Source organism: Esox lucius, chromosome 5, assembly GCF_011004845.1.
Source record: "Esox lucius isolate fEsoLuc1 chromosome 5, fEsoLuc1.pri, whole genome shotgun sequence".
In the NCBI taxonomy this organism is placed as follows: Eukaryota; Metazoa; Chordata; class Actinopteri; order Esociformes; family Esocidae; genus Esox; species Esox lucius.
This window is the reverse complement of record NC_047573.1, coordinates 8,194,381-8,208,946: the sequence shown is the minus strand read 5'-3', so window position 1 is coordinate 8,208,946 and position 14,566 is coordinate 8,194,381. Positions and strand designations below refer to the sequence as shown.

Sequence of the window (14,566 nt, the reverse complement as noted above, 5' to 3'; positions counted from 1 at the left end):
CCTCCATCAGTTATGGCACCAAACAGAAGCTAACCATTTCAGTCTGTTCATTTGCTTACACTTCAAAAGTATTTGGATATTTGATGTGCAATTGTACAGATTGTCAGATTTAATTTTAGGGTATTTTTATCCACATCAGATAAACACCATTTAGGAATTACAGCATGTTTGGTCCAAGCAAAAGACTCCAAATGCAAACCCAAGAATCAAGACTGGACATTTATAGTTCTTTGGCATGCTCCAGTGATGCCAAAAAAAAACAACTGCCTAGTGTGAAACAGCTTTCTCCCTCTCTCTCTCTGTGTGTGGGTGAAGGGATTTTGTATGGGAATATTAGTTAACTGTGAAATGTGTTTTTGTTTTACAGACCGAATTAGGACCAAATTGCAATGAAATACATTCCTTGGTGCTGTCCTAATCCAATTTGTCATGAATAAGAGAACATTTTTAATTAGGCTACTTTTTTATAGCTGTTTTTTTTTTTTTTTTTTTTACATGGGAGGGCAAAATTCCTTAAACCTCATGATACTGACAACAAAATATACATCGGATTGTAGTGGCAACAACTCGCTGAGGTATTTGCCTATAATCGCAATGCAAATGGGATTCATGATTCAAAGAGGATCGAAATATCGCAACTGATTTTTTTTCATTCTTTGTTATTGTAGACAGGCCAAACCAGAAGCAAGTGTATACTCCATATACATAGGTCACGCCAAAAACCTCGTCATCATTGGGTCAGTTGAGATGAGGGAGGAGAATATGTGCATAAGCGTCCATTCCGGTCCATTCCTAGCGTTGTTGTACATTTCTCACTACCCAGGGAAGTGGCGGTGGAAAAAACTGTTGGTTCAAATTTGATCGCCAGTCGAGGTGAAACAAATATTTAGCTGTCCACAGGCCGACTTTTAATGTAGGTTTCCAAAAAAAAAGGTGGGTAAACTTTTGACATGTTGAGAACTGCGTTTACTTCTATCAACCCTCCAGCGCACAACTGGCAGGGACGTCCCGTTAACTGAGTCGAGAGAGGGGAGAGGGGATCTCAACAAATCCGCAGATTTCATGCGCTCTCCCTCTGCCATTTTGAGAGAAACCGGTTGGCTTCGCTTATTGGGACGTAAGCTGTTTTAAAGGCAAACAAGACTCCTGACTTTTGATTGTTGTTTCCCCGGATTTGTGGACAATGTGAGTATTTTCGATTTTCTTTCTCCAGAATGTCAACTGACAATATGCAATCAAAGCAAGTCGTAGAAACAAACAATAGACAACTTCTGTTTTGGGGACAACTTCTCCTCTCGCCCTGCAAAATTCCATTCCATAGGGCAAATCGAATCTAGAACAAAAATCATGAACAAATAATACAACAAAAAACTGTTAAACAATTCATTTTCACGAAAAGACAATTACCCTCCTCTGCTTTCGTTGGAATTTATTAAATAATAGCATATATCTACGTTGTGGGTAAATTGTAAGTTTAGTGACACTGCTTACATTTATTTTAAACGGAATTGTTGCCAATGAATTAACTGGTCACCTAAACCAAGACGAATAGCCTGCACTGCAGACCATAGTACGATCGTTAACTGACAAAACAAAAAAGCGCAGATTGGATAATTCTTTCTAGACATTCCATTGCAAGACTGCGTTGTTCCTGTCCTGATTTTGTGGATAGTTTCCCACTGCTTTAGTCATGGAAGATCACTGCAAGGTTGAATTGTACTGAGACAGCCGCAGTGTGTTTTGAAGCAAAACATGATAAAACAGCATTTGTAGCTGTCCTCTCTTTAACAAATGGGAAGCTCTTTCTTGTCTCACATTTTAGAGACTATTCTGGACAGACAGCTAATTACTGTAAAAGGTAAACAACAATCATAGCAAACATTTTATGGAGCATGTTTTGGGAAAAGCTTTGGAATTATGCCTTTTCGTGGAGATGGCGTCTCCAGCTCAGAACGTGACTATGTCTTATGTTAAAGAATACAAACGTAATTATAGATAACAATATATAGGTGATGTTATGTGGCCAAATGTTTTATGACATCTGTCAGGAAGTGTCTCTTCTGTACTTTATGCATAACCAAGGAAGTTGCGGCTGCGATGGAGATTCTTGAAATAAATTGGGTATGATTGATGGGCTTGACCTCAAGCGTTGGAAACTTGTGGAAGAACAGATAGACCAAAATAAAAGTATATAAGTACCCCTCAACCTTTTTTGCTAAAAATACAGTGTATTTGACAGATGGAAAGGAAGAAAAGAAAAGGAAAGGTTTCATACTATGAATTAATAAATTAAACGGACAGTCTGGACGGCTATACATATATTTTTGGACCTATAAATTAAGTATACATATCTAAAGTGTTAAATAATGGAACTTATAAATGCTTAATGAACATAGTTTAACTTTAAGACTCAATTAGAACCCAAAATAGCAGCGTGATTTACTTAAGTATTTCTATATAAAGTAAATGTAATCAGTCTACAGCCTCAGAGCGACATGATTAAAACAATAATTTTACAAACATTTCTCCAGGCCCCTCCCTGGAGAAATGTTATGGGTTACTTCATATTCCCACAGTAAAGCAATGTTTTGAGCACACAGGGTCAGAAAAGGGTCAGCCCTCTCATCTCTGAAGGTGCAATCAAGATCTACAGATCACACTGCTGCTATCTTATGTTTACGTTAATGCTGTTTACATGTGGTCTTAATCAGGGTGGGAAAGACAGATCATAAAAACAGCCCGACTTCACAGAAAACACATATCCACACACATAGCATTTTATTCCCCCTTCATGTGGGTAATCAATGTGAGGGTACGGTCGCACCTCAGAGTTTTAAAAGCCAGAGATGCCAAACTCCTGAGATGCAACCTCACAAGACTTCCTGGAAAGCGTACGAGGCAGACTTTACAGACTAGACCGGCTTTTAGGATATATACAATTCAATGGGTGACGTGTACGTGTTCATTCATTGACACATAGATAATAAGTAGCTGGGACTGTACATAAATACTTCAAAAACATACAAATCCGATTCATATTGAAATTTTTGACAACGTTATGATTTTGTGATTTGTTTCTGTGCATGAGCTGTGCTAACGGTCATTGCTGTGAAATTGAGGGTAATTGGGTATTTCTCTGGACTTTTTTTTTCTTCTGTTTTCTCTGTACCATCTTGCCCCAATATTGTTAACTATATTGCTGTATACATTTCAACGATGGCTTTTATTGTGATAAAGAATATCTGAGGGCTGCCAGCATAATATCCTGCAGCTAAAATAACACTAATGAAGCCTCATTTGGCCGTCACTAGGGCAAAGGATGCAAGAAGGCCGTGGCTGTGGGTCAAGTAAGAACATAAATCAGTTGGCGGCTCAGTTGCTTCCACAGGAAGTGCCTGACGTAATTCTAATGTAGACTACCAGATTGTTATTTAAAAAAAATGGGAAGTCACGTGATTGACACCTATTTTTTAATCGCGGTTTCTTCGTCACTCACACATGATCCAGTCGGTCTTTTTGAACATATCTTTTAGGAAGATACACAATCCAGAGTTGAAGAGGCCAAGTGATCTTGAAGGAGCTTTGGTCTTATTACTGATCCCTTAATCAGACCTGGCACTGTCTCTGACTCGGACATCATAAAATTATTATTTATGTAACGTAAGACTAAGGTCAGATTCAGTACGATTAGGGATGCATTCTGGACCAGTTAGACTGTTCCTGGACTAAGAAGCAAGCTTAATATGGAATTTTCAATGAATGAGTCCAGGATCAGATGTAAAATCTGTTTGGGACAGAGCCCCCCCCTGAATGTTTGGGCTTAAATCATAAATAAGATTACATGAGCATCCCAACTGACACTCTGTACTCACTGTAAGTGACCTACATGTGTGTAATTAATGGGATTTTTAAAGCAACCTGTTGTACGTTCTGAAAGTGTGTCTGTGTGTGTGAGTAGCACTGTTGGCTTGTATTTCCTGTGTATCCAATTAGGAATGGTTGGAATGTCAGTTTTCTCCAGTCTCTGAAGATTAAGTGCCTTTCATTTTCTTTGCTGCTAGCCTGGTTGCTAGTTTTTTTGCTGTCTCGCCAAGCGCTGATGTAGGGATATGACAATACATTCTGGACCAGGCTATCCCTGTTTAAACTACTGGAGGTGGAAGAATCCTCTCTAGGATAATTCGCCCACGTGTATTGGACTGTGATGCTGCAGTATTGGACTGCAGCAAGGTTTGTCCCTTTAAAAGCCACATTCTGTCATTTCCACAGGCATGGATCAATAAGATTAATTGAAATTGCCATTAAACAGCAGTTTAACGGTGGAACGCATAGGACACGTATCGTGCTTGCCAACAGTAAGTGTCATGTTAACTACGTCTGCCTATCCGCTTACTAACAGTGACACAAAAGAAGCCTGTGAACCATCTAGTGGGACTACCTCGCCTGTTGGATTGAATGTGTATTGCTCCATATTGGTGACCAAAAGTATATGATCTCAATTATTTTATTATCAAGCTTTTATATGTCACATCAAATGCAAGTGTCTTCAAGAAAACATGATCCTGATATTTATAGTAATATTTTGATAACTAAACTGCTCAAAAAAATTAAGGGAAGAGGTAATCATCACAGTATTACACCAAGTCAAACTTCAGATATATCAGTCTGTCCAGATAGGAAGCATAAGCAATTGTGAATCAATGTCACCTGTATTGGTGCAAATGAAAGTGACAGTAGATTCACTGGAGAGGGAACAGTTAGACAACCCCCAAAAAAGGAATGGTTTTACAGTTGGTGGACTCAATTGCTCTCTCCTTCCTGACTGATTCTTCTCTAGTTTTGCATTTTGCTAGTATCCTTGTCACTACTGGTAGCTTGAGGCGGTACCTGCAGCCCATTCTGGTTGCACAGGTTGTCCAGCTCCTCCAGGATGGCACATCCATATGTGCCATCGAAAGAAGGTTTGCTGTGTCTCCCAACATAGTCTCAAGAGCATGGAGGAGAGACCAGGAGACGGGCTGTTACACAATGAAAGCTGACCAGGGCATCAACCCAACAGCAGAACCGGTATCTGCTCCTTTGTGCGAGGAGGAACAGGCACCCCGTTTCCTTCACAGATGAGAGCAGGTTCACACTGAGCACATGTGACAGACGTGAAAGAGTCTGGAGAGGCCGTGGTGAACATTTATGCTGCCTGCAACATCATCCAGCATGACCGGTTTGGCTGAGGGTCAGTGATGGTCTGGGGAGGCATATACTTGGAGGGTTGCACAGATCTCCACATGCTAGCCAACGATACCCGGACTGATGTTAGGTACCGGGATGAAATCCTCAGACCCATCGTCAGATCTTATGCTGATGCAGTGGGCCCTGGGTTACTCCTGGTGCAGGACAATGCCCAGCCTCATGTGGCCAAATTGTGTAGGCAGTTCCTGGATGACGAAGGCATTAATGCCATTGACTGGCTCTCATGTTCCCCAGACCTGATTCCAATTGGAGCAGCCTGTGATTTCAATTGTTTACTTCGATTTTCAGTGTGAGTTTGAATCCAGCCCCCAATCAGTTGGTGATTTTGGTTTCCTTTGGCTGTTGTTACGTAATAAAAATTACGATATTACACAATGTACAGTAAAGATTTTGATCTTTTTTGAGCAGTGTATTTATTAAAAAGTAATGATGTGCATTGCATCATATTTATGTAAACAGCAATTGCTTCTATCAGCTCATGTCTTACATTACATGCCAAACTGTGGTATAAATCAATATTCTGATTATTTGATATTTGCATACAATACTTTCTGTACAATACAAGTATCATGTTTTTTACAATTTTTTATGGTAAAATAGTTAGCATTGAACCCTGCTTCTGTAGTATCGAAGGTCCATGAGAACTCTACCACGAGGACTCGGTCTGACCTTCTCTACAGCAGCCCTGTCGGGTTATGTTACCCCCAGCGTTGTCAGCAGTCATCTCCATGGTTTGGCTTACGTTGGCGGAGAGCTTGTTGTCCCAGGAATGATACAGACCTGCGTTACTCCCCGGCAGACTGTTGTTGTTTGTCAGGCCTGCCACCGTCCTGTCGCCATACAGATTTATGGCCATTTAGGCCTACAGCAGCTCACTGTTGGTAGAGCTGCCTGCTTGTGCCTGCAAAATGTATCCAGAACATTGCAGCTCATGTGGTGGTCAACCTTCTCAGATGTCAGCAGGCACCCCAGTTGAAGCTTACCTGACATGTTAACTGTCCTAAGTAGAACCTGGCTCTCTGGACTCCATAGCGGTGCCTTCACAGCCCTTTTACCCTGCTGTAGAAGAGCTCTAGGCCTAGTATGCTTACAATGTCTTAAAGTAAGAGGGCTGATATTGTTTTATGTTCCCTCTGGCTATGTTATATTATTCGTTATGATCTTTAAAACCAAACCAATCCTACATCAGCAATACTACTCTGAGACGCTCTCTTGGTGTCCTAAAGCCCCCAAGCCACATTCATATTTATAGCTTAAGGGGAACTTTATTATTATTATTATTTTCTTCAAACAGGATATTATAACCAAATCACTGTGCTAATGTTGGGGGCAGGGTAGGGACTGCCACTGTGCTTAGGCCTGTATCTCTGTGTTGTTGTTGGTGAAGGGACTGTGTTTAGGCCTGTATCTCTGTGTTGTTGTTGGTGAAGGGACTGTGTTTAGGCCTGTATCTCTGTGTTGTTGTTGGTGAAGGGACTGTGTTTAGGCCTGTATCCCTGTGTTGTTGTTGTTGGTGAAGGGACTGTGTTTAGGCCTGTATCCCTGTGTTGTTGTTGTTGTTGGTGAAGGGACTGTGTTTAGGCCTGTATCTCTGTGCTGATTTAGGCGGAAGGGACTGTGTTTAGGCCTGTATCTCAGTGTTGTTGTTGGTGAAGAGACTGTGTTTAGGCCTGTATCTCTGTGCTGATTTTGGTGGAAGGGACTGTGTTTAGGCCTGTATCTCTGTGCTGATGTTGGCGGAAGGGACTGTGTTTAGGTCTGTATCTCTGTGCTGGTGTTGGGGAGTGGAAGGGGCTGCCTGTATCTCTGTATGTTGGAAGCTGTGACCAGTGGAGATGGAAATTGGGTGCTCCGCCCCTGACTGTCTGCTACTACTATCACTGGTGTTGGCTGGAGCCGGGATGCCAGCGTGTCACAGTCGAAGCACAATGTTATTTTTAAACTTGGCTTCAGTGGTTGCTGGGGGATACAACTGCTAGATGCTATGATGACTGCAGCATGTCTGCTCTCAGTTCTTCTGGGGGAAGGTAGTCTATGTTTTGAATTGAAAATGTTTTCATTATTGTATATAAAAAGATTTAGTTATTATTTAATTTATTGATACCATGATTCAACTGCTTGGTTGGAGGCTAGTATGTAGAGAATGGATGACATCAGTACTCAGGATAACGTACTAGCCTATTTCCAATAGCCTGGTCCCGGATCTATCCTCAAATTAAGCACATGCTACAGTACTATAAACTGTTATTGGCTATGCAGTATCTACCTCCAGCCAGTTCTTTCTCTAGCATGTAGCCTGGTAATGAGATTAGTAACTCATAAAGTCCTGAGTTAAATGAGGAAAATTGTTATACTTGGACTTCATTATCAAATTCCCATTGCACCACAGCACATAATTGTCAGTGCCCCACATCTCACTGGCTGGTAAATGGTCTGAAGCGTTGAGCAATGAACAGCTGTTGCAGTGTTCCACAGCAGGCTTGGCAAATGAAGATAAGTGCAGTTCTCTGCTCCACTCCCAGTGACATACTTCCTGAGTCCTGCAAAAATCTAATTCCCAATTGGACGGCAGAACAGGGTGGTAGTCATTAGCAAATAAAAAAATGAAAATTATTGTTTCTTATTGGATCCAAGGAGTCCTACTCTTCCTTAAAAAAAGTTTTTCCATTTGGTGCATAATGACCACTACTTTGATTCACTTCGACTCAACCCCACAATTCAGTTCCATCGTCCACATTTCCTATCAGTGTGTGGTATTTTCATCCATCACAATTGAACTGAAATTCCCCCAAACTCTACATTTCACTACAACCCTTGTTTATTCCTTTCTGTACCACATTTAAATAGAGGGAGACGAAGCCTGAATTTCAACCTAAATGAAATCGACCCCAATTCCCCAGAGGATGAGAAGGCTAAAGGATGATGTAGCAAAGCAACCGCTCTCTGCCTGCTCGTTCAGATAGATTGCAGCTGTAGCAGCAGTCAGCTGTAATCATTCAGTGTCCACTAGGATATTTAGTCTCTATGTCCTTAAATTCCTGTAGGGGGAATCCATTTTGTGTGTGCCTTCTGCATTTTGGGGATTGGTGACAAGACAAGAGCAAGATTTCACCTCCCCCCGAAAGTCTTTTTCTTGTATTTTATTTATTGCATAAAGTACAGAATTGTTCTCCCATACGTAGCTAAATATTTCTACAATGAACTATTTTGCAGTATTGCCACAAATAAAAAGGAAAAAAAGGAGTCAGCATGCCAGCTATTAAATAATTTACCTCAGTCAGCCATGTGGAAGATTTATGCTGCCAACTGACCGACGGGAAATCATCTCAGCTGAAATGTTGCCAGGCTAAGATTTTGTGTCACGTTATGGTCAAATTTGAGGCCAGATCTTTCTAAATCATTTAAAAGTAATCCAAATATGTTGTCTAGCAGTAACACTTATTATAGACACATACAACCCCTCTCCCCACTGGAGCCATGGGTTCAGTTCCCAGCTACAACCCCTCTCTCCACTGGAGCCATGGGTTCAGTTCCCAGCTACAACCCCTCTCCCCACTGGAGCCATGGGTTCAGTTCCCAGCTACAACCCCTCTCTCCACTGGAGCCATGGGTTCAGTTCCCAGCTACAACCCCTCTCCCCACTGGAGCTATGGGTTCAGTTCCCAGCTACAACCCCTCTCCCCACTGGGGCCATGGGTTCAGTTCCCAGCTACAACCCCTCTCCCCACTGGAGCTATGGGTTCAGTTCCCAGCTACAACCCCTCTCCCCACTGGAGCTATGGGTTCAGTTCCCAGCTACAACCCCTCTCCCCACTGGTGCCATGGGTTCAGTTCCCAGCCACAGCCCTTCAATCTGCATCCCACCAAACTGTGTCCCCTCTATAATTTTTCTACATACTCCCCAAAAATATCTCTAAATACATATTTAAAAAAAACTGCCAACATGTGGGTTATAAAAACTGCTTAATATGACAACACAAAATATACATTCAACTCAATGGTACCCTTCACAAAATTTAGTGAAAGTAAACCCAAAAAATAAACAACACAAACAATGAGTCATATTTTGGCCTCAAACATAACATATCAAACACAATAATTTCACAAACAAAACATTTCATTTAGTATTATGCAATTTTTCAAAATTGAGTATTATGCAGGGTTCAAAATTATTGGCACCATTATGATAAATATTTTGTGAAGCCTCCCGTAGAGTGGATAACAGTACTGATCCTCTTCCTTTAAAGTCTTACGACGTTGGCAAATACTTTTGGGGGGATCTTGCACAACTCCTTCATGCACCACATTTCAGGATCCCTGATAGTCTTATGCACCACATTTCAGGATCCCTGATAGTCTTATGTTCGGTCTTGTTGACTGCTCTTTTCTATTCAGACCACAGGTTTTCAATTGGATTAAAGTCTGGAGACTGAGATGGTCATTGTAAAACATAGATTTTTGTGGTCATGCAACTATTTGTGTGTTGATGTTGACATATGCTTGGATGATTGTCTTGTTTAAATATGGCCAAGTCTCAATATCCTGGCGGAGGCAGACAGATTTTGGGCTAAAATACCCTAGTACTCAATGGAATTCATTATACCATCAATCTTAACAACAACCCCATGACAACTAGCAGCAAAACAGCCCCAAAGCAACAAGGATCCACCGCCATATTTTACTGTGGGTATCTGGTGCTTTTAATTGGGTGCAGTGCCCTTTTGGTAATTTTTTTGTCTTATCATTTCACAACTCACAATTCCAACTGAGTTCCAATGACGCTTGGCAAAGTTCAGGCATTGCATTGTGGGTTGAGTTCAGTAAAGGCCTCTTTCGTGCAACCCTTCCAAAGAGTTTGTTGACATGGTCTGGCCTCTAACAGTTGATGTTTTATCCTGGATAACCACAGGATTCACCTAGACTATGCAGATCTGAAATTGTGATCCTTTTGTCCTTCTTTGCCTCCCCCACCATCCTGCTCACAGAGTGTGGGGGCAGTATGGACATGAGCCCTCTTCTTGGCAAATTTGCATCTGTTCCAGACTTACTAGTTCTGTTTATGTATTTTTTGTATCCTTTACCTGATCTGTGTAGGTTAACAACCATCTGTCTACTTTCAGTTGAAAGCTCTTTTACCCATGGTGATGATGACAAATTTATTTTACATGTGTGCAACCTCATATTTACACCCCAGGGAAACAGGAACAGGCAAAAAGCATCAATACAATTCCTGGAAACTGAGAATCACTAAAAAGCATAGGAATTCATAAAAGATGACACTGTTTGGTTTTATTGGAAATATTAAAACCTGTTTTGCAGAAATTATTGTGTTGAAATATGTTTCAGCCCAAAACATGACTAATTGTTTGTGGTTTTCTTTTGTGTTCACTTTTTCTTAATTTATAAAAAGTGCCAATACTTAAGTTGACTGTATATTAAGTGATACTTAAAAAAAAATAGACTCTATTTAAAATATCATTTTGAGATATAAACTTGTAAATGAGAGATGCCTGACATGCACCAATATGATATACAGTGAGGGAAAAAGGTATTTGATCCCCTGCTGATTTTGTACGTTTGCCCACTGACAAAGAAATGATCAATCTATAATTTTAATGGTAGGTTTATTTGAACAGTGTGAGACAGAATAACAACAAAAAAATCTAGAAAAACGCATGTCAACAATTTTATACATTGATTTGCATTTTAATGAGAAATGAGAAAAAATGACTTAGTACTTGATGGAAAAACCCTTGTTGGCAATCATAGAGGTCAGAAGTTTCTTGTAGTTGGCCACCAGGTTTGCACACATCTCATGAGGGATTTTGTCCCACTCTACTTTGCAGAGGAGTTAAATTTTCAAAGCTGACATTTGGCAACTCTAACCTTCAGCTCCCTCCACTGATTTTCTATGGGATTAAGGTCTGGAGACTGGTTAGGCCACTACATGTGCTTCTTCTTGAACCACTCCTTTGTTGCCTTGGCTGTGTGTTTTGGGTCATTTTCATGCTGGAATACTCATCCATGACCCATTTTCAATGCCCTGGCTGAGGGAAGGAGGTTCTCACCCAAGATTTGACGGTACATGGCCCCGTCCATCATCCCTTTGATGCAGTGAAGTTGAGACAAACTTCAGACGGGCCTGTACATGTGCTTCCTTGAGCAGGGGGACATTGCCGGCACTGCAGTATTTTAGTCCTTCACGGTGTAGTGTGTTACCAATTGTTTTCTTGGTGACTATGATCCCAGTTGCCTTGAGATCATGGACAAGATCCTCCTGTGTAGTTCTGGGCGGATTCCTCACCGTTCTCATGATCATTGTAACTCCATGAGGTGAGATCTTGCATGGAGTTTCTTCCATTTGCGAATAATCACACCAACTGTTGTTACCTTCACACCAAGCTGCTTGACGATGGTCTTGGAGCCCATTCCAGCCTTGTGTTGGTCTACAATCTTGTCCCTGACATCCTTGGACAACTCTTTGGTCTTGGCCATGGTGGAGAGTATGGAATCTGATTGATTGATTACTTCTGTGGTTAGGTGTCTTTTATACATGTAACAAACTGAGATTAGGAGCACTCCCTTTAAGAGTGTGCTCCTAATCTCAGCTTGTTACCTGTATAAAAGACACCTGGGACCCAGAAATCTTTCTCATTGAGAGGGGATCAAATACTTATTTCAAATCAATTTATAACATTTTTGACATGTGTTTTTCTGGATTTCTGTCACTGTTCAAATAAACATACCATTAAAATTATAGACTGATAATTTCTTTGTCAGTGGGCAAATGTACAAAATCAGCAGGGGATCAAATAATTCTTTACCTCACTGTATGTAGTCTCCAGCAAATATTACTGTTTCATGTCATTTCATGTCATTACGGTTGTTCTTACCCACCAACATTTAAATCTCTGGATGCCACAATGTTGTATGCTGATGTGTTCTAATCTATATGTTCTTTTTAGCAGGAGAGGCCTCTGAGCTAAAGTTCAACAAGCAGGAAGTAACCTTTTGATTTGAACCTGGACACTAAACAACCAATCAACAACAGCCATGTGCTCTATGAACAATCAAACAAACTGGGTGACTTTTGAGGATGAGGGGAGTGCATCTACATCCCCTTCTTTTGCCTCAACCCCCTTGAAGATCCCAAGCAGTGGGACAAAGTTAGCCTCAACCCCCCTAAAATCACCAGGGGCAAAGGCAGCGTCACCCCCTTTATTTGCCTGTACCCCTGTGAAGACACCCCCAGGTAGTGTGAAGACAACAGGGTTAAAGACAGTTCCTCGTCCCAATGGCCTAAAACTGGTACTCCCCCCATTAGGAGACACATCCTGGAGCTTCAGAAGTTCCCTTGAATCCAGCTCCCCTCCAATGCACTTTAACCTCAACGAAATTTCCCCTGTGCCGTGCAATACTCCTCTTTGTACTCCGGTTAGGGAAGTTCCTCCGACTGGTGCATTACCGTTCCATTGCAGGCCCTGGGATCAGCACAGCTTGTTTCACAGCTTCTCCAGTTCATCTGCTGCTCTGCTTTGTTCCTCTTCTTCTGGCCCGGACCAGGCTTCCATGACGAGCACCACCCCACAGCCAAAGGATAACGTCTCTGTCTCTGATGGCCCCAGTTCCTTCCCCTCCTTCCAGGGGCACCCAGGGCATTTCAACCCTTTCTGGGATGGAGCTGGTGAGCATGGTGTGGACTCCGGGAGCTCCTCTTCTGACTCGGAATCAGGAGGTTCTAGTCTGCCTCGCTTCTTCATCCGGACGAAAGATGGCAACGAGCCTCCTCGACCAGACCACCTCCAGAGCTCCTACTCCTACATCTGTCACAAGCTGGAGGGCCTGCGAGCTGAGGAAAACCTAGACACCGAAGAAGAAGGAGGAATAGTGGTGGGTAGGGCGAAGAGGAGAGGAGTACGAGACGAAGAGTGTGCACGGGAGGGGCCGTCACAGGCTTTTGTCTCTCACGGTCTCTTCCGTACCGAGAAGAGAGATGGCTGGTCTTTAATGTTGAGGATCCCGGAGAAGAAAAACCGAATGTCATCCCGACAGTGGGGCCCCATCTACCTGCGTCTGATACCTGGAGGGGTACTCCAGATGTACTATGAGAAAGGACTGGAGAAGCCTTTCAAAGAGTTTCAGCTGGAGCCTCACTGCAGGTTGTCAGATCTCAAACTCGAGAACTGTGGAGAGTCTCGCAAAATCCAGACTGTGAAGGTGGAGTACGTGTCTTATACAGAAAAGAAACGCTACCACCCAAAGGTACGAGAGGCAGACACTACTCAGGTTTTCAATCCACATTTTTAGCCGGGCCTTTTAATCATTTATTTTACTTCAGACATCCTTTGCGTCATCATATATATATATATATATATATATATATATATATATATATATATAATTTTTTTTACAAACATATTGTTTTATTTTTGACTTAAAGCTGGAGGTGTCCCACGAGGCTGAGGTTGAGCAGCTGCTGAAGTTTGGAACCATGGAACAGGGTGACATGGAGGACCTGTTAGAGACCATCGAGGAAGAGCTCCTCAGGCTGGCCCCGCCCCTGTCGCAGAAACGGCACTATGAGGAGCAGGAGATGACACTGCAGATTACAGACCACCTTTGTGTGCAGCTGGACAAGGTGCATTTACTCTACTTCATATACTTCTACCTTAAAAAAAATTGTATTTTCAGTCTTTCTTACAATGTAAACAATAATGTGAATTAGCAGAAAGTTATACATTTCCATCTATTCTAATATCTTTTAAATAAATATGATTCCTTACTGCTTTTATTGACATATTCCATCACACCTGACCTTTCATCTTTTCATTTTTCATTTTTTATTTGATCTATAAATAAATTTTTCAAGGACGGTGTGGTGATGGACCGGGCAGCCGTGACAAAGATCCACTGCCTGGCGTTCCTCAATGGCCCAGGGGAGTGTTTCCTGGCTCTCAACGATCTGGGGCTACTTCGCTTCGATGCCAGCTACAGCTCTGGCTCTGAGGAGGTTCATCAACTTTTGTCTTAACTCATATCAATACAACACCTTTATCCAAGTATCCACGTGTAACATACAATTTTAACCCACACCATTCTATTTTATTTAACTTTTATTTTAACAGGGAAATCAAGCTGAGGCTGAGGTATCTTTTATAGTTGAGCCCTGTGTTACAGAAAAGAGAAAAAAATCATTTGTATGAGACATTTAAACTGCTAGTAGACACCAATGTTTGTAACTTAAGTTCATTCTGCGAGGCATTCCAAAAATATGGGGCTTGGTAGTCAAAAGCAGTTTTTCTTAACATAGAGGAAGCCC

The 14,566-nt window shown here is 41.7% G+C and overlaps 1 protein-coding gene across 1 annotated transcript in view; it reads left to right on the top strand.

Annotated features, from left to right (window-relative positions):
* The first annotated feature begins 775 nt into the window (after nt 1-775).
* Nucleotides 776-14,566, top strand: part of LOC105028413 (stonin-1) — a 29,188-nt gene continuing 15,397 nt past the window's right edge. Inside the window, exons 1-4 of the mRNA XM_010901155.3 lie at nt 776-1,185; nt 12,213-13,509; nt 13,688-13,885; nt 14,117-14,257. Coding sequence (XP_010899457.2) covers nt 12,301-13,509; nt 13,688-13,885; nt 14,117-14,257 — 1,548 coding nt within the window. The 5' untranslated portion in view covers nt 776-1,185; nt 12,213-12,300. The remainder of the gene's footprint in view (nt 1,186-12,212; nt 13,510-13,687; nt 13,886-14,116; nt 14,258-14,566) is intronic.